Source organism: Hakea prostrata, chromosome 3, assembly GCF_041222555.1.
Source record: "Hakea prostrata isolate BN-2017 chromosome 3, UWA_Hpros_2, whole genome shotgun sequence".
Taxonomy (NCBI): Eukaryota; Viridiplantae; Streptophyta; class Magnoliopsida; order Proteales; family Proteaceae; genus Hakea; species Hakea prostrata.
In genome coordinates, this window is record NC_142602.1 from 28202230 (window position 1) to 28226460 (window position 24231).

Genomic DNA, 24231 nt, shown 5'->3' on the forward strand with positions numbered 1-24231 from the left:
ATTACCAAAATCGTAATGATTGACACCCTTAGACTGATGCACATGTATCCTTCATCCAGATGAAAATGGATGATATAAATTTTGAGTAGAGCAGTCTAACACCTAATATTTCCACCCCTAGCATTAGTCTAAATTTTCATTTGACAAAAAAACATAAAAAAACCTTTCTAACTTTTCCACTCATAGAGGAATATTCACACGTGACAAATTATATCAGATGGAATTTTGACAGCAATGTGTAGGGCTTTGTTCACTTGGTCTAGTTGAATTGGTCGATTTTAGCCGATCCAACCAGTTTGGCCTGAATTTTGATGCCCTCGGTCGGACCTTCTCGGATTTGGTTCTCTCTAAAAGTATTCCGACATGGAACGTTGAAACCTTTACTCCCACGCTGGTATCCACGTGGTGGATTCCAATAGGTGGTTGCTACGTGTTTCGACGGAAATCGTCTAAGCCGCGAGAACGCCCTGTTATTGAATTTTTTCTGGTACGAACGCCGATTCCATATAACAAAGCTCTCATTCTCAATTTCCCTCCGAAAAGGAGTACCAGAAATTGTGTTTCTCGTTTCTAATTCTCCAAACAAAAGCTGCGATCGCAAATTTAGCTGACGAAGATGATGCCCGAGGTGTTGATGAGGAAATTCTCATCGGGCATCGATTTCGGCGCTTGGAGGGGTTTCGTTTTCTCGCTTTTCATCCTTCATTTCGTGTTTGTTTGCCAACTTGTTCTTCTACAACCCTTGGTTTCTGCTAAAGGTAATCTTTACATTCTCTCTTACTGTCTGCAATTGCCTCAGCAATTCAACTGCTTCAATGCCAAAATGCTGGATCTGTTATCGGTTTCATGGATTTGTTAATTCACATTCTAGTTAAGTTTTTGGTTTTCCCTTTACCACTGCACTGTGTTCATCTAAGTTGCCGTTCAAGTGAACTTTCCTTATTCTGTAGTGAAATTTGGTGGTGTTAGAGGTTTCAGTTGTGTCTGCATTGTTTGATCTATGGCAGAGTATTTGAGATTTAGAGATTTAGTAGTGTCATGATTTTGATCTACAACGCCGGCTCCAGCCGGCAGTTCAGTCTAATCGTATTGCTCGTTAGCTTTTGTTTTTCGTTAGATCTACCTAGGTTCATTCCTTTCTATATCTGTTGCGAAAAAAATTCTATTGACTTCGAGCACATTGTGCTCATTACTTTTGATAGTAAATAGAATCTGTAATTGCTTCTTCCCAAAGATGAAGGTGTAACTTGTAAATGGAAGTGCTAGTATGGTCATTATCTTGTTGATTTTGCGTTGTAGTATCTTAATGTAACAGGTCCTAAATGCTTCTTCAGGTGAAAAGGATAGATTTTTGAAGGAAAAAAAATGATAGTAAATAAAAATGAAAGTGAATATTTGATATGTAAACAGATTGAGAGCGGGGATTTATCATCTTGGAATAAAGAATGCATAGTTTCCCCGGAGTTCCATCATTTTTCTACAGAAATGGTTGACATTACTAATTTCTCCAAGTTGGAATCAGAAAACAGTTATTTTTCAATCTATTTTTTACACTTTTCTTTCAATTAATATTGTTTATTAGACATATTCATCTGTTTCTCTTATCAAATGGCCATCTGATGGTTTGCAGATGAGAAATTTGATAATGCCGCTGGCCTATTTAATAAAGTTTCAGAAAATGTAAAGATGAAACGCTACAGTGAGGCTCTTGAAGATCTCAATGCTGCTATAGAGGCTGATCCAACACTTTCAGAGGCATATTGGCACCGCGCATCAGTTTTTCGTCAATTGTGCAGGTTCCTTTATTCAATGACATTTTTATGAAGTGTCTTTTTAAGGGAATTAAACATTATTGTCACATATTTTTGGTTCCATCGAGGTATACTAACTTCTGATACTATGATATAAATATGTAAGGATGATACAAATTGGCAAGATTTTGGCTAGTGAAGGGAAAGTGACGGAAATGCTCTTTATTGAACTTGGATTAATATTTTGCAGATGTGATCAATTTCAATTAAGGAAAGAAGCCTTTCCCAGCTAAATGGGGTCAGCTACATGGTTCCTTGCCTTCTAATCAGCTCTATTTGAAGCCATACTAGATATAAGGCTTAAGCTATGCATATCCTTTCTCATCATTTCTCTTAAGGTTATCTTAGCTCTGTCCCTAGTTTGTCTAATTCCTTCAATTTGGATTAAATCACTTATCCATATAGGGGCATTTAAAGACTTCCATTGAATGTGGCTATGCCACCTTAGTCAACATTCTCGTAGCTTATCATTTATTGGAGCTACTCTGTGACCAGCTCTAATATAATCATTTCAAAGACTCCTTGATGTGGCTTGCCACCTTAGTCCTTCCTAGCTTATCATTTATTGGAGCCACTCATCCAGTCTAATAGAACATTTCATACCTTATCCTTCCTAGTTTTGCCACTCACCACTAAGTTTCCATTTAAATGGTCCTAGTTTATTTAAATGGTGTTTCTTACACTGACACCCTACACCATACAACCTAGCTGGTCGCACAAAGGTCCTATAGAATTTTGATTTGAGCTTTAAAGGAATGCCTTGATCACATAAGACCAAAGACGCAGTTCTCCACTTCATCTACCCTATTTTAATTCTTTGAAAAGTATCTCCTGTATATCACATTTTTTTATCTATGATTGAGTCCAATCTACCTAAATAATTGCTTTGTTGAATCTATTTCTTATGAAGTTTCACCATCTTATAATCTTTCCAATCACCACAAAAGTTACACACTAGATATTCTGTATTTGTTTTACTTAGTTTAAAGCCTTTTAATATCAAGTTGCTCTCCAAGATTCTAACTTGGTATTAATCACTATTTGTGTCTCATTTACTACAACAATATCATTAGCAAAAAGCATACACCAAGGAACCTCATAGAATTCTTTATAGTTGAAGTCCTAGGCATATTTAGTAAGTTATACCCGATATATTTAGAATCTCATTGATGTGTTAAGTATTTAGTTTTTTATGTTGCACATTTGTTTTCATTAAATTGTATTCACTACCAAGTCCAGATCAGGGAACATAAAGGAGAAAAGTGGAGATTGATATGGGATATTTATAGTTTCACTAGAAATGATGGCAAAACCTTAACTTTGTCGAATTTTGAAAACAACTATTCTATTCAAATATATGGGAAGATAGCATATAAAAATTTGGTTGGATGCCCTCAATTTGTAAATCATACATGTGATGATACTTGAGTAATAAAACCAACAAAAAGAAGAGAACGGAAGGGGGACAATCTACTAAAGGGAAAAAAGAAGCATTCTTTATGCCTTTGTAACTAAATATTTAAAGGAAACTTGATAGAAGGAACCGAAAATGTCACAAACAAAATTGAATCATATGAAAACTTGAACTAATCCTAGACCTACTGAGAAACAAAATTTTGATAGAGGAAAAATCCCCCTATTAAGTTAAATCTAGATGTACCTTAGGTACATTGCTTAACATTTTCTCTCGAGTTGGAGCATGCAAATCTCCCATGCTCAGCTTGACATAGTTCTTCTGGAAGTTGGCCCAAAGTGAGGCTTTGTAAACATACCAACAAGCTAATTAGTACCTGGAGCAAAAGAGGTATCAGTTGATGTGCTTGCTCCTTTCATGGGACATTGGATTACTAACAATATTGGTAGCAACTTACTTATCACAGTACAAAGTCGCATGGAAGAAAATTCGTTCGAAATTATCGAAATTTTGGTCGAAATGTCTGCAAGATCACAAATCGAAAGAAATACAGTAGTAGGAACAAGAAATGTATTATATTGTATCGTATTCGGTCGATACAACATGATATTTAGTGTCGTTTTGTATCGCATCGAAACGACACGTAAGTAAGTTATAAAATGTAACTTTTCGACCCATTTTTTGACCTATCGTCATTTTCGACAATATCGAGCAATATCGCCATTGTAGTTTCGACCCTATTTTGAATTTTTTTCCTCTTGCTTTCATCATTCTTTTCACCTAATTTCTACAACTCCATTTCATTCAAACACTAAATTTGCTCCTCCATTTATGAATTTTCTCAAATCTTACAAGGTGAGTAACCAACTTCCTCATTTTTTTATTTTTGTTTTGTTTGTGCCTTAAATCTTCTTGGATTTGTTCCAAATTTAAGTATGTTTACTTTAGAGTGTTGATCTATGAATTTGTAGTGTCGAAATTAATTTCTTATTCTTCCGACAAATTTTTATTTTTCTGTTATTAAAAATTATTTTGTAAATTATGTATATTGCTAAAAATGTATATGTATAGTAGATGTATGAGCTTCAAATTAATGTATGTGAGAGTTGAGACACCATATTGCTGTGATGGTGTTGAATCAATTTTTTTTCTTCTTCGTTAATTATCTACTTTTACTGTATTTAATATATATTCAAATAATTTAAAAAATATTTAAATATTAAAAAAAAACTAATTAATTCTGTTTTAAATTTAAAAATAGGAGAGTATTAGTGGAAGCATGTATGCAATTTTTGGAGCATGTTGTGGAGCTTTTTAAGATAGTATGTATTTTATATATTTTTTAAATTATTTATATATTAAAAAATACTTATATATATTTTATTTATATTTAAAAATAGGAGGTTATTATTAGAAGCATGTATGGATGAGGCCATCAAGAAATTCAGAACTTACCACCATTTGGAAATCTTAGGCATGTGGATGAAGCCACGTACGAGGCTGCAGTTGCCGACTATGTCGACAACTATATGGGGCAAACATCATGGGACTTGTATTGTCATTTGTATGGGGTGCAGACGGAAGAGGGAGACATGGAATAGAGTAGACTTGTGATTGGTGACATTATCGCTTCTTCTCATATGTAGTATATACTTGGATGTTACATTTTCACTGGTTTTTTTTTTTTTTTTGGTAAACTAGTAGTTCTATAGTGTTTATTATGCTTGAAATAGGTAGTATCCAAAAATCCAAATCATTTTGAGTCCATATGGGGCCCAAGAATTGAAGTTCTAATCTTCAGAAAAAGTGTAGTTTCGACCGAAACATTGAAATTTCAGCCTTTGCAAGGTCGAAATTCTTGTTTCGGTCGAATTTTCTTCGTTGCTTGAAAGTCATATGACGTTTAGCAAAAATCCTCTCTCTTGAAGAAGAGATGGTTACTGCATCAATTCAGCAGTAGTTTGGCCCATAGTTCTATGTTATGCTTGGGTACTCAATCTCACCGTTGTGGTCTTCTTGCAAGTTGCAACACCATGTGGGTAGATGGCCTCAGACGCCACTCTTCAGCGTCATGTTAGACGTTTGGCTGGATATCATAGCTTGTGCTTGACACTCACCCACAACTCATGATATAGAGCACTAGATCTAGCCATTGTGGTTGTCTTCTTGTTACACCATGTGACTAGATTACCTCAGACACCCCTCTTTAGCACCAAATCAGATTTTTGGTCAGATATCATAGCTTGTGATTGACACCGACCCACTACTCATGATCAATATATGCTAAACATAGTGTTTTTAATGTTTAGCCTGGGCAATGATTATTGCTTAGTTTTGCTTTGTCTTGTTACCTACCATTGGATCAACGGAATCTTGATCGATCCTCTTTCAATAGTTGTTACTAGTAGACTTACAGTCACTAACTGCACCAGTCTAGTTAGCATCAGAATAGCCTACTTCCTACCAGATCAAAACTTCGATGAGGATGATAAGTGAGCCCCTCTTTTTGGAAGCCCCTTTAGATATCTCTAGATTTGACTAGCAATCTTCTAGGGGAAAGCAATTCAGCAAAATCCTCATTCGTATGAGTACACAATTTTTTATGGTGGTTAAACAGCAAACATACCAGTCTCAGATAACATGTCTGACACATATTTCCACCGTGAAAGACTAATCCAGGTCTTATGCCAAGAACTTCATTACCAAGAAAATATCAGAGATCGGCCAAGTCCTCAATCTGAATGTGTTGATGTAGATAATCTGATGTAGATAATCCTTTGCGAAACCATGGGCTCATTTTATCCCACTACAATAGTCCTAGCCCATGCAAGCCATGGGCTGTTTTGGATCATATCCTTAGGCTTTGATGGGCTTGACCATTGGGCTTTTCTCTTTTTTGTATATGCTGCCAATTCTGCATCATAGGATCTTCATGCATCACTCTTCATATGCAGTCATAGAAGCTGAGCCTTTCAGATAGCATATAGGAGGATCATCTATGAAGAGATGGAGACCATAGCATGTAATTGGACACCCCATTGACTTTAATATGGTAATCCGTACATCAACTGAATCCACTGAAGATCTAGGTTCAACCATCATGTTGAAACAATCAAAAAGTAAGAGATGATATAAGGCTGGATACCTCTGAAACTGCAGTGAAAGAGTCCCTATGGGGTGAATATAAATTTCTGATCTGATGGGACGATTAAAAGTAATTAGGAAGAAGCAGCCCTGGAATTAGACATAAAACAGAGCATCCACAGGTTATAAATGAAAATCTGATTCAGAAAATCAAACTGGCAAAAGTTTTTGAAGGATGGAGTGAGTGCATCACATAAAGTCTTCAATGGGCATAAAATTTTCAGCATCATTAAGTGGCTGAAAGGATAAATCAAGTAAAACTCGACATCTGAAGAAGAAAACCCAGAACATGGAAGTGCAAGTTTTATAGATCATAGCTTGATGACTTCAGGTGCTAATCTTCATGAACATCAGATGGGTAATGGTAGGTCCTAGCTTTACTCTGAATCATCTGAAACTGGGGGTGCCCTGTCGTAGTTAGGCAGCAAAGGCTGTTGCAATCAATAAACCAAGAAAGAAACTTGATGTCCAATCGATTCCAGGATTGAGAAAGAACAATTACTAGTTTATTCAGTGCTTTGATACCATGTGATAGAGTCTGAATAATGGAACCCGTGAACAGCAGGGAAGGAATGGAAAGGGGGACTGACTAGAAAAGAAGAGCCAATGTCCGGCAGTCCCTTGTCTCCACTAGCTTTATTTATATACTTGGAATTACATAGAACAGGGTAACAATTTTGAATTAAGCTTAACCTAATCTAGTCCTTTACCTTAAGACATTAAAGCCGGTTGGATGAATCAGTAACAAAATTGAATTAACTTAACGTCAAGTAATCCGAGACTAAGACACTAAATCTGATGGAGAGAAAACTCCCCCTTTTGAGTTATATTAGCAGTAAAATGGTTAAAAATACATGAGTCATTTTTAATGTCTGATAAGGAAATTTTTGTATGTAGATATGAAGAGTCTGAGAAGAACTATAACAAGTTTCTGGAGCTAAAGCCTCGGACTTCTGCAGCAGAAAAGGAACTTTCTCAGCTGCTACAGGCAAAGAGTGCCCTTGAAACGGCTATTAGTCTTTTTGAGTCGGGCGATTCTGGAAAATCTTTGGATTACATTGATAAAGTTGTCCTAGTTTTCTCACCTGCATGCTCAAAGGTAATTTTTATTTGTTGTTACAGTTCCATTTGTCTGATGAATCAATTCTGTATGGTGCAGTTACTTGGATGAACTTGGGTTTTTTCAGGCTAAACTCCTAAAGGTAAAGGTATTGTTAGCAGAGAAAGACTATTCTGGTGCCATAGCAGAGACTGGATATATGCTCAAAGAAGATGAGAGTAATCTGGAGGCGCTACTGTTGCGTGGACGTGCCTATTATTATCTGGCAGATCATGATGTTGCACAAAGGTTTGTCAGAACATACTTGGTTGTGGATATAATGTCATCATGAGCCACGCTCTTTGGTAACAAGTATTATTGACTTTGTTTGTTTTTATATCACTTAATCACAGGCATTTTCAGAAAGGGCTCCGCCTAGATCCAGAACACAGTGAACTAAAGAAAGCATATTTTGGATTGAAGAATCTTCTTAAGAAGACCAAAAGTGTAGGAACCACAAGCTTTTATGGTGTTCATGAGGATTATCAATTCTGATATTTACTACACACAGAGATGGTATAATAAATTAAACACACTTAAATGTGATATTTACAGGCTGAAAATAATATAGACAAGGGTAAGTTGCGGTTGGCAGTGGAGGATTACAAAGCAGCCCTTGCTCTGGATCCTAATCATACTGCTCACAATGTACACCTTCATTTTGGTTTGTGTAAGGCCTTGGTCAAGCTTGGCAGGGGAAAGGATGCACTGGGTAGTTGCACAGAAGCACTTAATATTGATGAGGAGCTTGTTGAAGCTTTGGTTCAGGTTTGCTCTGATTTCCATTTCTTACATCTTTGTCTCTCCAAAACATTTTTAATGAGCACAGGAAATATTTGTGTGTTCTTGGGGTGATTCCCATTTTATATCTGTATCAGTTAGTTTCTAAAAATTGAATTGGTTTAAACCGGAAAGGGATCCACTTCTGGTTTTATGACTATTATCTAGGATTGAACAATCAAACTGTGGTTTCAAAAAATTAAAGTAACTAGGGAAAATAAAAAAAGTCGTTTGTGCAGTTGTCCAAGTAAGTCAATTGGGACTCAGAAGTCTTCATCTATCCCACAGTTGGGTTCTGGGACTCAGGCTTCTTATTTTTCAGTTTATTGATGTAATTTTCTTAGTTTAGAAGCCCATAGTTTTTTTTTGGGGGGGGGTCATGTAAGTTCACATTAGTAGACATTTTTACTCTAGCCTTTTTTTTAAGTCTGCTTTTGAAGTTGTAATCTTAATTAGGGTTTGTTAGTAAGTCCTTGTTGGACATCCTAATTTTAGTTTAAGTCCTTGTTCTATTTTGAGGCTTCTACCATGACCAAGAGTCCTTTTATGAGTTAAATTATAAGAGTTAGAAGGCTTATATACATGTAATACATCCCCATCAATTAGCGATGATTTAATTAATTAAATTATTTGTGAGTATTACTTAGTCCTTTGAGAGGTACATCTTCCCAATCTCTTCCATTAAATTTTTTAGTCTTCCCTAAGCTGCCAAGTTCAATCTCCGTTGAAGAATTCAAGTAACTTGACTAACTCAAGCAGTTGAGTTGCTGATCTTCTAACATCTGTAAGCTGAATCAATTCCTGGCCCTTAATTGTGCTTTTATCTTCTTAATTCCAATTGCCAACCTTACTCCTCTGATTTTCATTTTCTTGTACCATCAGTCATTCACACACCATACTAATTTTCAGAACACCCCCAATGTTGGTCCAATTCTGTCTAGCAAAAACCCTAAACTTTCTAGTCCATCTTCTTTAACCTTCTAACTCTGCAAATCCAGGACTAATTTTACTATAAACATCAAATAAATGACACTTGAACCCTTACAATCCAGTCTTTCAGAACATCATCATTACGACTCTAGTCTTTCAGAATTAGTTTTCATTTTCTTTTTGAAACCTAATCTTAATTTGCTGAAAACTTAAAATCCAGCATTCAAAATACTTCTCTGAAACCTTAAGCCTTCTCTAGTATCTTCCTCATGATCTACTTAACTAAACCTAACCATCAAACCTAATAATAACCTAACCCTAGCCCTCAAGTGGAACAACTCCCCACCACGACCACCTTTTTTCTTTTTTTTCTTGACGTACTTTAACTTGGCTGGTTCACAGTAGATCCTTGATATTGGCTCCTAGTTGGTCTTCTACCAATCTAGGACTGCATCATTGTTAAGCCAATTCAGGTGCTTTTGAGAAAACTGCCCAGATTGATTATGAATTCCCCTTATGCAGTTCTATATCCAGACTAAACCAAAGGGGAGGTGGTTTTGGTCTAAGCCAATTCAACATCAGGTTTTTGGTGCTATGTAACTCTTGAAGACTTTGCCAATGGCCATATGAAATGGCTATAAGATTTTTTTCTATTCCAGTTAAGCTGTTTAACCAGTGACAGCCAGGTTGACCATATGGATCCTTGCTCTTGAATCAACTCTATTATAAGCCATACATGAAATTAGCATTAGGCTAACCATATCTTCCCTCATGGCCTCATCACTTCTACTATGGTTATTTTAGGCCTGCCCTGGCTCTTTAAGTTACTGCAATCTGATGTAAATGACCTCTCTATTGTAAAGTCTCTTTTGGACATGTTTATGCCACCTAAGATGACTCTTTCTAAGCTTTTCATGCAATGAAGCTACTCCAAGTCCAGCTCCAATATGGTCATTCCTTACATTGTCTTTGCTGCTTTTTTCTACACATCAATCTCAACACCCTTATCTCCACTATAGAGTTTATTTTGTGACATTTCTAAACTCTGTGACATTTTGCACTATCCTATAAATTTTGCTTTAAGCTTTAAAAGAATTTGCCAATCACACAAGACTTTGGAAGCACCTTTGCTTCATCTACCCTATTTTAATCCTAAGGGCAACACCATCCTCTTTGCACCTTCTTAGTTTATGTTGATCCTAGATGTCTAAGTATTCACATTGTGGAGTCTCTAGATCACCATTATTCACTCTCTCCTACTTTTTTCCAGCTTTTGATCCAAGGCTGATCTCTGTTGTGCCAACTTTGGCTTCAATGCTTGCTTTTTTCTCATTTACCAAAATATTATTGTTTGTAAAAACTCTGCACAAAAAAAAAAAGGGAGCGTACACCAAAGAGCCTCAGCTTGTATGCCTTTAGCTAATCATCAATGGTAAATGCTAACAAATAAATCCACATGGCTGATCCTTCATGTAAGCTAACTATAATTAGGAATAGATTGCCTAAGGCCCCTCCTGCCAAACACATATCTAAGCACAGCTATGGGTGGGAGACCCTGGATTGAGATATGCATCTATCTCTTCCCCCCTTAATCTATTGATCCATTAAACATTTTAGTAATTAGTCGCTAGTTTCTTATCAAAATAAGAAAAATGTTCACAATGGAATGAATGGATAAATCACAAACTACCATTAATGTAAAACTAATATTTCCTCCTCATTCCTTTCTCCAAAGCCATGGCATCCATGGATTCCTTCATAGCCTCTACCATCTCTCCCAACAGGTTCATCCAGATCACCCCCTGTTGATAAGCTTTTTTCACTGAGTATAACCTTGTATTAATCCATCTTTTCATCCAATCTTGTTTGGGATGTGTATGTGTTAGTTTTGACAATCTCTTTCTCCAACACATGTTTAATGGATATACTCCTATTTCCAGCTCTTTTAACTTTCACCTCATCATTCCTTGGATCTTTAACCCGTTATAACCACTTCGCCTCATTTGCTTTGATCTACTGAATTCCAAGTCACCAACATCTTAGCCTTTGAATAGAAATGATAGTAACCATTCATCTCCTCATAATATCTATCAATTCTAGACTCTTGCCTGTTAAGGGTCTATTGTTCTAAGTTTCTTATATAGTCCTACTCACCTGTCCACTTCCTAACTCACCCTTGTCTACTTACACTACCAATACTACAACTCAGGCATTTCCCAACTCATAACTTGTCCACTTACAGTATTTGAATTCAAAACAATAATTTTCATTGGATACACACTCTTTATTGATAAGATTCTTTCACTTACCAGACAATCTTAAGGCTATAAATGAAATTATTGATAAAACTCAAACTTCTTATTTTGGGTGGGTGAATCAAGCAAAAGGGGAAAAAGATATACAATCAACCTTTTGTTGTGCTGGCTGGTTAGAAGCCAACAATCTGGTGCTCACAATTTGTTAGTACATCATTGACGAGAATCCTCGGCACTGTCTCTTTGTTCGGTGCTATAAAGCTTGGCTGGCAGAGCAGCCACAATTTTGGAAAATACCAAGCTTAAGGACCATATGTGGTGGGACTTCACATTAGGTTATGGGCCCTTCTATCTTAAAAAATTAACCATTCTACCATCTGGATATTATTAAAAGGCCATTTGGAGTTGGGTAGGTAGCATCACCATTGTAATTTCCAGATTACAATCTATTGAATAAATGTTTTTTTTAAGAGAACTTGCATTATTCTAAGGAATTCAACTTCTCTTGACATTTTCCCCTGTTTTGCAGAGGGGTGAAGCAAAACTTTTGGTTGAAGATTGGGAGGGTGCTGTGGAAGATTTGAAAGCAGCAGCTCAAAAATCACCTCAGGTATGTCATTAAGTTGTTTTCCATATAGTTTTCCATATTGGCTGGTGATGGCATGTTGATGAAGGCTTTTTCTCCCCCTGGCTTATTTCAATTTTTTTCTATTTAAGTTTGGTAATGGTCCAAGCTACATTTTTCTTTTCTTTGTAGATTTAATATATAAAACTACAGATATAGTAGGCTGAGATGTACCATAAAATTAACCGTTGTGAAGAATATTTGGAGCATTGAACTTATGTTGATGTGATGTAAGTACGGGGGGGGGGGGGGGGGGGGGGGGGGGGGGGGGGGAAGGAAAAGAGGGGGGGGGGGGGGGGGGGGGGGGGGGGTGTTGGGGGTTTTTCCCCGGCAACCCAGATCTTTATTCATAATGTCACAAAGAGTCAAAATTACAATTATACCATTAAGAGAACAGACATATGTACACAATATTACAATACTACCCCACAAGTTGGTGCATAAAAATCTAGCACACCCGACTTGCAATTGATAGAAATAAGCTCTTAGTAATTAACCCTATATAAACTAACTGACTAGAAAAAGTAGCATATGAAATGCAAATCAGATGTCCAAGCTTATTTTTGATTAGATGATGATCAATCTCATCATGTTTGATTCTATCATGCTGAACAGGATTATGGCAATGCTAATTCCAGGCTTACTGCCAAAATATAGTTGTGTAGGTCCTTCCACATTAGCACAACTAATCAACTATTTGTGAGTGAACCCCTTAGTCATAGTAACTCACAGATTTAGTGGATCATGACCCAAAACTCTGCTTTGCCATGTGACCAAATTGGCACCAACATAAGTACAATATCCAAAAGTAGATCTCTGATCATCTAGACAACCCGCTCACTCTGCGTAGGATTTGATGCTAAGGTTGTTATGGCAAGAAATTGCAAATCCTTTTTTCTGGTGCTACCTTCAAGTATCTCTATGTTCTAGGCACAACATCTAGATGTGAGGAATGAGATCATGAATATACACACTAAACAAGTTAAGCGAAAGCTATATTTGGTTAAGTATGACATAGTGAAATAAGTCTCCCTGCTATCCGTCGGCAACTTCCTTTTTCAACAGTTTCACCATTTTTATTTTAGATGAGTATCAGGCTCAACAGGTTTCAGAGGGCTTACAAGTGCACCGATCTCTGTCAATAGGTCAAGAGCATATTTCCTTTGAGAGAGAAATTCCTTGTGCAAAGTAGGCTTATTACATGCCCAAGAATGTAGCTCAGTTTTCCCACATCTTATTTGTCAAAATCTGCTTCTAGGAAAGCCTTCAAGGAAGAACCCTCATCAGTGCTCCTTGTGATGATTATATCAATCACAATAACAATCAAGATGGGTGATCTGAGAGCCTATCATCTTTGTGGATGAGTATGATATGCATAACTTTGTATGTAGCCAATGGAGATAATGGCTTTATGAGATCTTCCAAACCATGATTTTGGATACTGCTTTAATCTGTATAAAATTTGGTTAAGCTTCCAAACCTTTCAATGAGTTCCCTTGGAAGCAAATCTTATTTGGATGTTGATAAGCTCTCAACCGAGCAAAACAGAATTCCCGAATGAAGGAAAAAATAAGAAAATAAAGAACAGCAAGAAATTAAGGTGGATTAGGTAGAGTCCAGTGTTCCCCAGCAGTGATCTGCTACCAAAACACTCAAGAGATCTTCCTTTCTGCACAAACTCCTCCCAGCCCAATTTAGCCATTCAATCTCCCGTAACTGAATTGCATAACTGGCACTGCCTTTGCTGCACATGTCCCCTCTTATTTGTCTTATGCTCTTTATTCCTTTTCGTTATTTTTCTTACTCAATTGCTGACTTAACTACCCAGAAGGCTTAGCACCACAATCAGAAACTCTTGTAACCAGTGGCCCATCAACACCTGCCCCAATGAGTCTCACCTTATCTTCAAGGTGAAAGTGAGGAAACTGTTGATTCTCCCGAGTATTTTCATAGTGTGGCAAGTGTTTCCATTTGATCAAAACCTGCAGCAATCCTTGGTCAGAGGAACAGAATGTGAGCAGCTCTTCAGGTGTGAGGCTAAGCTTCCAGTTTTCAGCCAAGCAGTCTGGCAGTGGTTGTACTGTATACCTTGGCCAATGACTTTCTTCAGCTGTTACACATGAAAAACTGTGTGAATATGTGAGGTGGTTGGCAATTGTAGCCTGTCTGCTAGTGGTCCTATCCTTGTATAATTGGATAGAATCTAGGACTGGGCTTCTCATTGGGTCTATGAGCAAGTTTCTTGAAGTGATAGGGCTGTAACTTGAAGGAAAACTGCATCTCCCACATTATAAGAAACTTCCTGCCGATGCTGGTTGGTGGATTGTTGCATAAGTTCCTGTGCTACCAGTATGTTGGCTTTTAATTCATGCATAATTTTGTCTTGCTTCTTGAGGCATCTAAGTGGAAGCATGATAAGTGGTATTATATCAATATTTTGCCAACTCAAGCCAATGGGCCAGTCCTTGGGTTGCCGGGCACAAAATCATCGCAAGTAAATCTCCAAACACCTGTCAACTACCTCTGTTTGGCCATCCTTCTGTGGGTGATATACACTGCTGTATTGGAGGATATTACCAGAAATCTTAAACAGTTCTGACCAGAAATTGCTTAAGAATAGTTGGCCTTGATTGGAGACAATACAATGAGGTAATCCATCAGCTTGCCAACTTCTCTGCTGAATTGCATTGCGACTTCACCTGTTGTGTAGGGATGGACTCATGGGACAGTAACACAAAGTGCCCATACTTAGCCAGCCTGTCAACTACAACTCCCTAGTTGGAATCAAATCTCCCCAGACCTTAAACTTTGAGCACCGGTTCATGGACCCCAGAGATTCCAACAGGGACTCCATGCTCATTTTTTGCCTCACCACTGTTGGAATCTCTAGGGTCATTGTAGTTCAGCAACATCACTAACACTTGCTTGTTAGGGCATACATAATTGTGAGAATATGGCCCCTTGCATCTGAAACATTGGGCATCTCTCATACTTGGATTGCTGGTCCTCAGGAGAAAGCCATCTATAAGTCAAGCCTCTTCTTCTCACAGATCCTATTGCCGGAGAAGATGGACTTCGCGAGTCCTGTTTCCATCGGTTTTGGTCCAATTTTGGTCCTGGTTTGAGTTGTGCCATTGGTTCGCACGAACCGGTTCTGGGTTCATTAAAGAAATGGGCTTGGAATTAATTGGTATCATGAGTTGTGCCTAAGCTCAGTCTTGGGCTTGGGTTATGTGTTTGAAGTGTAATGGGGTTGGGCTAGCCCCTTAAAGCCCTGTTTTTATCTTCAATTGCTTGGGGTAACTCCATTGTCTGGCCCAACTAACCAGGATCAGATAAGTGAGATAACCTAATTTCCACATGTATTGCCTCTTCTAAGCCAGCAAGAAACAACTCTTTCAACCATGCCGGATCTCGCACCTTTGCTGCCCTCAACAACCATTCAAAATTTTCCCTATACTCAGCTACAGAATCAGTCTGCTAGAGTGTAAGCAGTTGTTTTTGTGGAGTTCTCATTTGCAGATACCCAAATCTCTTCATCACTTCCTCTTTCATCTCCATCCAAGTTTGAAAGGGTGTGCTAAGTTCCCGAAACTGCAGCCAGCTAAGCACGGGTCTCTCGAAGCAAATCATTGCCACTGGCATTCTTTTTTCCTTCCTCATTCCATAATGGAGAAACATTGTTCTACCCTGGCCACCCAACCCATGAGATCTTTGCTTGAGAAAACAGGCATTTCCAATTGATGGTGATAAATTTCCTTTCAATTCCCTTTGGCATATTCATGTATTGGGTCTTCCTCTCTCTCACCTCGCGAGGTTCCTCAATCCTGGCCTCAGGAAATCCAGTCTTCCCTTCCACTGACCTCCCCGGTGTCCCTTTCTTAAAGTATGCCCATATTTGTTCAATAAAAGATTGGATTGTGCCCTTCCCTACACGATCTATTGTACAAACCAACCTACTCTGGACTCTAAGTGTAGTGACTTGTCCCTGCAAGTCTTGGACACTTGTGTGTAATTCCCAATATCCCTCTCTAAATCCTCCACTCTTCTGTCAATTCTTGTATTCACCATTCTCCTGGGACTGATCATGCTCTGATGCCAATTTGATAAGCTTTCAACCCCACACAACAGAATCCAAATGAAGGAAAAATTAGAAAATAAAAAAGAGCAAGAAATTAACCTATATTACCTAGAGTCCAGCGCTCCCCAGCAGTGATCTGCTCCCAAAAACATTCATGAGTTCTTCCTCATTGCATACAAACCCCTCCCAGCCCAATTCAGCCGTTCAATTTCCCATAACCAAATTGTATAACTGGACCTGTCTTTGCTGCACACGTGTCCCTCTTATTCTTCTTATTTCTCTTTGTTCTTTTTTATTGTTTTTCTTATTCAATTGCTTGCTTAAGTGCTTAACTACCTGGCAGGCCTAGCACCACGACCATAACTCGTTAACCAGTGGTCCATCAGATGCTACACCTCTTAAAGTTCTCCAGGCAAGAATGCATTTTTACATCTAATTACTGGAGGTTTCATCCTTCATTTATTGCACTTGAGAGGTTAACTCTGTTAGGACCCTAGGGATGGGCCAGGGAAGGGGTAGGGGTTATGAGATAAAATAGAGGGAAAGAGGAAGAGAGAGAGGAAATATTGGGGCTGGGGCGCCGGGGGGGACCCGGCGGGGGGGGGGGCCCTGGCTAGGTCTATCTTGTTTTTCTGCATCTATAGAATTGGGATATTATTAGGGTTTTGGCCAACTCGCCGGTTTTTTTTGGCCATGAGAGCAAAAGTTTATTAGTGATCAATTTTGTATGTCTAGATGAATCTTTGGCCAAAAAAAATCTGGCTTTGTGTTGGGTTGGCTCCATCAGCTTAATGCTTTAACAAACATCCATATACAACCTAAATATCTTTTTCTAGAGGTTAGCTAAACTTCTTTTCACTAGTTGTTCTTCTCCAAACCACCAATGTTTACTGATTGCCTCCTTCCGATGAAAATTATCTCGAGTCTCTGTCAAGTATTTTGAATGGATAGAAAATGAAGAAACAAAGGATGGGAAAGAAGGACAAAAGAAGTCATATGACACTAGCTTTGAAATAGGATGTTGGGTGCATGTTCTATTGGGTTTTCAAATGGCCATAGGTAAATTTTCAGGTAGGATTATTAAGAAGAACAGACTTACTAAGCAAGGAACAGCTGTGGACTTAAATAAGTCTGATTGCTCAGGAGTGACAATTGTGGGCTTGAGAAATTGCTCCTTGCCCTTCTCTAGTGTGAAAGATGCTTTTTGAGGGTATTGTAGTGGAATTCGACATTGCTCCCCCCAACCGTGGGATGTTCATCCTGTCCAATAATATAAAGTTCTTGGGTTGTATGCTTTTGCTCCCCGTGAACCATGGTTTATTTTCTACCACAGGTACACCTTCAAGTACTTTGCCATCCAAGGTAATATCAAATGGAACATCCATGGGAGCAATTAATAATGGAACCTCTTCATTTGAAACTACTCTCCCCTGAAGACATATGTCAGATGAGTAGGAAAGGTATTTGCTTCTGAAAACCACATCTATAATCTATTGAAACATCATGTGCAAATCAGGGTTATATTGTTCAGCATCATTACCACCTTCGAATAGGTCTTCTAAACAATGGTAGTTGTCAAAAAGAAGATATCCCTTGGCAATAACAGGAGTAATAGAATTGAGAAGGTAACCCATGACTAAGCATCATCAGTCTCCTGTTGAATCTGAGCAGGAGCAGCAGTAAAAGACTTCACAGGAGTCTGGATCCTTCACCCACATGGACTGGAATTAGTTCCAATTCACATGAGTGGATGGTTGCCAAGTGTCAATTTGGAGAACACAATCCTTCTTTCAAGCAAGATTAACATTAATAAACTTGCTGGGGTTAAATAAACTTGCCGTATTAGAAAACATAGTTAGCGGTGGTTTAACACCAGCAAGTTTATTTATGTTAATCTTGCTTGAAAGAAGGATCGTGTTTTTCAAGTTGACACTTGGTGACCATCCACCCATGTGGGTGGAGGATCCAGACTCACTTCACAGATGCTCCAGTTAGATGGGCAGAGATACTGCAGGAACCAATGACAAGAGTGCCAGACATAGACCACATTAAATAATGACTCCCATTAGGCTTAATGATGTCTATAGGGAAAGAAACTCAGTCACATGGTTGGATAATATCCTCTATTCCAGAGATTCAGCAAATTCACCTAACTTGGCTGCTGATCACCAGATGGGAAGGAGAAGAACTCAAAGACCAGCTCATAAAATCCACAAAAAAAGAGAGAGGAATCTAAATCATGTAAAGTCAAAGCCATTCAGTGGGTTAAATGAAACTAGCCACCAAGGCTGCGTTTGTTTGCTGGAATAAAGGTGGGGTGGGAAAATTCTTGGAAAAAGCAAACTTTTCCTACTTTTCCTTTAAATTCTAAAATTGTATATTGTTTGGTTGCTTGGGGTGGCAACTCAACTTTCCCACCCCAAACCTTTTCAAAACCCCACAAATGTGTGGGTCTTTGTGGAAAAGTGTGAAAATGTGGGATCCACAATTAACACTTTTCCACAAAATCCCTTCCTTTCCTTTCCTTCTCCCTCACTCCACTACACATGGGGCCCACATTTTTTCCCCACCCCTTTTTTCCCACCCTACCTTTGCAAACAAATGCAGCCCAATGGAAAAAGGTAATCAAGCTGAAAAAAGAGAGGTTTCAGCTGGTTGGGAAAAATGAGAGGAGAGGGAACCTAGAGAGGAGGTAGAGGTGGAGGCTCAAAAGGGGTCAAGTCTGAGAAGGAGAGGGTGAGGCAGAGGGTGGTAGCAGAAAGGGAGAAAACGAGAGAGGGGGTGGGAGGAAGCAGCAGTGCTAGGTTTGCACAACCATGGGGATGCATATCCCATAATTGATTCACTCGCTTGATGCTATGAAGAAAATATTGGGGACTTGAACTTATGTTGATGGGACATGAATCCTGTTTATTTTCTTATGAGACATGAGGAGTACAAGTTACAATTACATCATTAGGGCAACATAAAATAAGCCCCTGTGGACAAAGACACCTTTGTACCCATATTACAACATGTAGGTATTCTATGTTTGACTTAAAAAATAGTAATTAATGAATTTAGCATTAGGATTTCTAAACTAAATATTTTGACAAATAAAAACCTGTAAGAACCAGGTTTTCTTTGGGGTTGAACATTTTTTACTGGATTGGGTTTAGATTTGTTGTTCAACTGCTTTCTTTGGGTTGAGCATTGACTAGCACACCTGCTAAGCAGTCATAAAGAAAGGTCAATCCAAAATCTGCAAGGACATGGTTTTTGGTGCATTATTAGAGATTGAATTTTCTGGACTTAGGATGACATTGAATTCAATTTCAAGTTTTACCTGACCTTTCCTGCTAGTTGGAATAAAAATTTGAACATAGTAGAAAAGTATGGCATTATAAAGTCAGGTTTGTGGAAATATCTGGGGGAAAAGTCAACAAGAATAAAACCTGCCGTTGACGGTTGTATTTTCTTTTATTTGTGGTTCCAAATATTTTCCGTTATTGAACCTTAAGATGTGGATGAAATAATGACTCTTTGCAGCTATCATAGTAACATTTCCCAATTTTATCTGCAACACAGAAGAAAATGACCAAGCCATTTCAATTGCTGTTGTGGCTATAGAAACAAAACTGATTTCAGGACAAATTTGTTGGGTTTGGTTGTCTTTTAATTTTTTTGGATTGGTTGGAAGTTTGTTGGTTCAGTGGTCTAGGAAGGTTGGTGAAGAGGTGGTGTCTCTAAGTGATGGAGCCTTTACAAGGTTTGGTCTTCCAAGAGAGGGAAAGGTGGGGTCATCAACAATTTGGGTCTAAGGAGGTGCAAGTACGTTGGTTGTTGGAAGATATTTTGCAAGGTAATAGAAAAGAGAAGGGGGGGGGGGGGGAAGAGAGGGAGAGGCTTCTATAGCTTATAGAGACAGCTACCGAGAAAATAAACATATAATTGAGAAGAGAGTAAATCAAGAAGAAGAAAATGGTGACGTGGTAACCAGGTAAGGAAAAGGAAGGGAGAAAGAGTGTATGAGCCATGAGGGGCTTGGTTTTAAAATTGCTAGGAGTTTAGTATCTCTTTATTTCTTCTCTTGTTCTCGCTGGAGTTGTTTAGCCAGTTTTTCCGTATCACGTATATCTTTTGTTTCCATTGTGTGTGCATTGTCATTTTAAATTTCCCTTTGTTTTTGTTGTTCTTGTAAACTCAGTCTCTTGTTGTTTTCTTGTTGGAAGCAAAAATGTCGCTTCCAACTCTGACAAGATTTTCAACCTGGATGAGAATTACAAGGGATAACATCTTATTTTGTTTCTTACTTGCTTCTCCATGCATTTAGTTACACATTAGGTGGGGAATGGCAATCAAAGAACATTAAACAAGATGTTTTATGGAGGGGAATTCGGGGATCAGTTTGTAAGAATAGATGTGATATTTTTAGCAGCCAGTGTGATGAAGGATGAACTGTTGGGCAGATTGTAGTTATCAGATGTAACACTTCAGCCTGAACTATCAATTTGCCACAGATATGGGCAACACACATTTGCTAACACACACACGCACACACATATTCTTGCTTGTTTTCTAGAGCTTACACATGATTAAGCAGGTGACTCAGGATCCTCGAAGTTTTTTCTTCAAGGAAAGCGTGGATATGAAAATTATAAAGTTGATATATTTAAATTGTGTGGTTTCACCTCTTATGCGGAGGCATATCTTGAGTGTTTGGATGACATCCTTCAACCTGTAATTTGCTTCTTTTATGTCCTGTTTCTTTTAAAATTTGATTGTAATCTTCTTTAAATTATGCACTGATTTTTTCCATTATATATTTTATATAAATTTTAACCACTGTTTTGTTTTCTTATTCTTGTGACCACATATCAGTGTTTAATATTAGATGATTTTCTTTGCTAAACATCACTGTTTGTCATTTTTTTTGTTAACCTGAAGACATTACTATTCCATGGAAAGTTCCGAATCAGAGTCCTAATAATGGTCAAATTTCCAGGATATGAATATTCGGGAAGTATTGATGAAGGCTGAGAGATCTTTAAAATTGAGTAAACGCAAGGACTGGTACAAGATTCTGGGAGTATCAAGAACTGCATCTATATCAGAAATTAAACGTGCATACAAGAAACTTGCTTTACAGTGGCACCCAGATAAGAATGTTGATAATAGGGAGGAAGCTGAAGCTAAATTCCGAGAAATAGCTGCTGCATATGAGGTGAGATTCAATCACTGCATATATATAATATCATTTTTTTAATTTATTTAATTTATTTTTTTTTTGGGGGGGGGGGAGGGGCAAGCCAGACTTCCAAGGTTCTGGACAAATTGTTTCTTTTTCCTGGTGAGATTGCACAAATTGCTTTTACACATATGTTCTTGCCAAGTGCACGACTTATAGAGAATCATCATCTGACCTTTTCTGTCCTTGCCTATTTAGTTTGTTGTCAGGAAGAGGGCTTAGTTACACAGACAGTTACATATTCATATACCTTTAAAAGCAGGGGAGGCATTACGAAGAACATAAGAATAAAGAGAGAGAAGGGGGAAGGGTTGGATTGGGGTTTGTTAGGTACTTGACCAATGCCCCAATGACTTCGAAACTGATTGAATGAGTTGAATCAAGTCTTTCAACCTATCCAAGATTAGGCTGGCCCAATCTAGTGCCCATACACTAGAGTGGACCCCATTAGGCACATAACATACCACCATGTTTTAGCAATCACCCTCTTCAATGGCCCTGACTCTAGATAGCTCACTCTCTGGCAGTAGGTAGCCCTCTCCAAGTGGCTGCATTTGTTCCCTCAATATTTTTTTTTTGGGGACGTAATTAGCCCTTTCTTGGTAGCTTTAATTCTACTCCAGGTAGCCCTTTTCGGGATTGGAATCCTTGTCGTGTTGCCAAACTCAGGTACTTGACCAATGCACCAAAAGCTTTAAAATTGATAGAACGAGTTAAATCAAGCCTTTTAACTTACCCCATACTAGGTTGGTCCAATCTAGTGTATATACACTAGAGTTGGCCCCATTAAGCACACTGTTGGGTTGGATTTGACATTTTGCGGAAGGTGGTGCCTACAGTAAGTCTCACGAGGGGTGTCATCATACAATTTGAAAAGAAAAACTGGGATTTTTTACTAAACTTTTGCTCTTATTGTTAGTTTTTGCATAACCACGCTCGTTTGTGATTTCTGACCCTATCAATCTCCTAATTCTCCAGGTACTCGGAGATGATGATAAACGGGTAAAATATGATAGAGGTGAAGACTTGGAGGATATGGGGATGGGTGGTGGTGGTGGTGGCGGCGGTTTCAATCCTTTCGGTGGTGGGGGACATCAATACACTTTCCACTTTGAAGGAGGCTTCCCCGAAGGCTTTGGTGGTGGAGGATTTCATTTTTGATGGCCAGTAATGCTGGGTTAATTGTTGTCATTAACAGAGGCATTAAACCAAGAAAGGGAGCACTTGTCGTCTGAGTTTGCAAGGAGCCTTCTTTTATGATTGCTAACGAGTAGTTGTTAGAGGCCATTCTAAAGAAATTTGTCCCTCCAGAGAATTTTCTCAGCGGCACCACTGTTGATCCAATACTTGTATGAGTTAGTTCTTCCTCTGCTGTGGATATTCTTTTTTATTATAATTATACAGATGTAAATATGGCTCCTTGTTTTTCTTTTCTTTCTACTGTTGTCTAGTATCTATAATGTCAAACAAAAAGTTTTCATTTCTTCCATAAATCCAGAAAAGATTTTCTGAAAGATGTTTTGGTCGTCCAAAAACGCCATAAAAACAAGAGGAAAATATATTTTATTTCTGTCCAACTACCATATTTTGTTTTGGCGTGGTTTTCGTTGCTGAATTTAATTTGGATTATATGCAGGATATACCGATAAGCCTACATCAAGCAAGGCAGCCATGTTGACCCCAAAAAAATTTCTGAGGGGTTGGGGATTAGCATTTGAAAAAAAAAAAATTTGAAATTAATATTTTCGGAGGCTCCATTACCATGTGAAGATTTTTATGCATATGTTCCAAATTGTCGTTGTTTTGGTGATCAGAGTTACAGAGTAGGGCTGGGGAAGCTTATAAGCATATCTTGTAATAACGTAAAGCGATTCAGCGATTCCACTTGAATTATCAGCCGTTGGGAACCACTTTGCTGGTCCGAAAGAACGCCAGAAGTGGTGGTGGTTGAAGTTGTTACTGATGATACTGGAACAGAGATAGGTTGATTGGTTCCATGATGTTATTTTAAATTCTCATGGCCAAAAAGTCATAAATTGCACTAACACCCCAAAATGGAGGTTTTAAAGCACTAACATCCCACTTTATGTTTAACAAGCATAGAAATCCCAAAATTGAATTTTTATTGAGAAATATTTGTCTAATTTGTCATTGAAAACCTTTCATACACTATTTATTAGAGGAATTTTTTTTTTTGAAAATAAATAGTAATCTAACTGTTTTCAATGATAAATATAACAAATATATCAAGCGAAAATCTAATTTTAGGGTCTCTGTGTTTTTTAAATATAAAGTGGGGGTGTCAATATTTTAAGACTTCCATTTTGAGATGTCAAAGCAATTTGCTCAAAAGACAAACAAACCAAGAAGTCCATAATAGTAGTAACAAAAAAGGAACAACCGTGAAAAACATTGCAATTAATGGATTATTAAACATTGCATGGAGGATGAGAAAAGAAAGCTGAAAAACCATTACAAGATCTAACCCATATGCATCAATTAATACCAATGATGCATTTGAAATTTTTCATCGATTTTCACTTTTCATGAGAAAAATATAATAAAGTTTATGAAAGACGTGCGAAAGGAATGTTGAATCACAAGAAAATGGGAGAGGAGTGCTTGAAAAGGAAGAATTGTGGTGCTTACTTTGTTGGTGTATGTTGAGATAAAGCAGGATCTTGCAGGAATGCAAGAAAATCAAATCAAGCCAAAGGGAGAAGAGAAAGGTTTAGACTTGAACAAGTGAGGAGAGAGAGAGAATCGCCGACCCCTAAGTGGTGGCCCTTTTTTCAGATGAAATGTTTTTCTTCGGATTGGAACAAGCCACGTGTTGAAAATCTAATCATCAACTGGAGTTAATTG

The 24231-nt window shown here is 38.0% G+C and overlaps 1 protein-coding gene across 1 annotated transcript; it reads left to right on the plus strand.

Annotated features, from left to right (window-relative positions):
- Positions 1–607: 607 nt before the first annotated feature.
- On the plus strand, positions 608–23043 carry P58IPK (DnaJ P58IPK-like protein). The gene is made up of 9 exons (XM_089150186.1): positions 608–758; positions 1631–1796; positions 7267–7468; positions 7557–7717; positions 7822–7915; positions 8024–8236; positions 11963–12043; positions 21124–21342; positions 22345–23043. The coding sequence occupies exons 1-9, from the start codon at positions 617–619 to the stop codon at positions 22525–22527; spliced, it is 1461 nt and encodes a 486-aa protein (XP_089006312.1). The 5' UTR covers positions 608–616; the 3' UTR covers positions 22528–23043.
- Positions 23044–24231: the final 1188 nt, after the last annotated feature.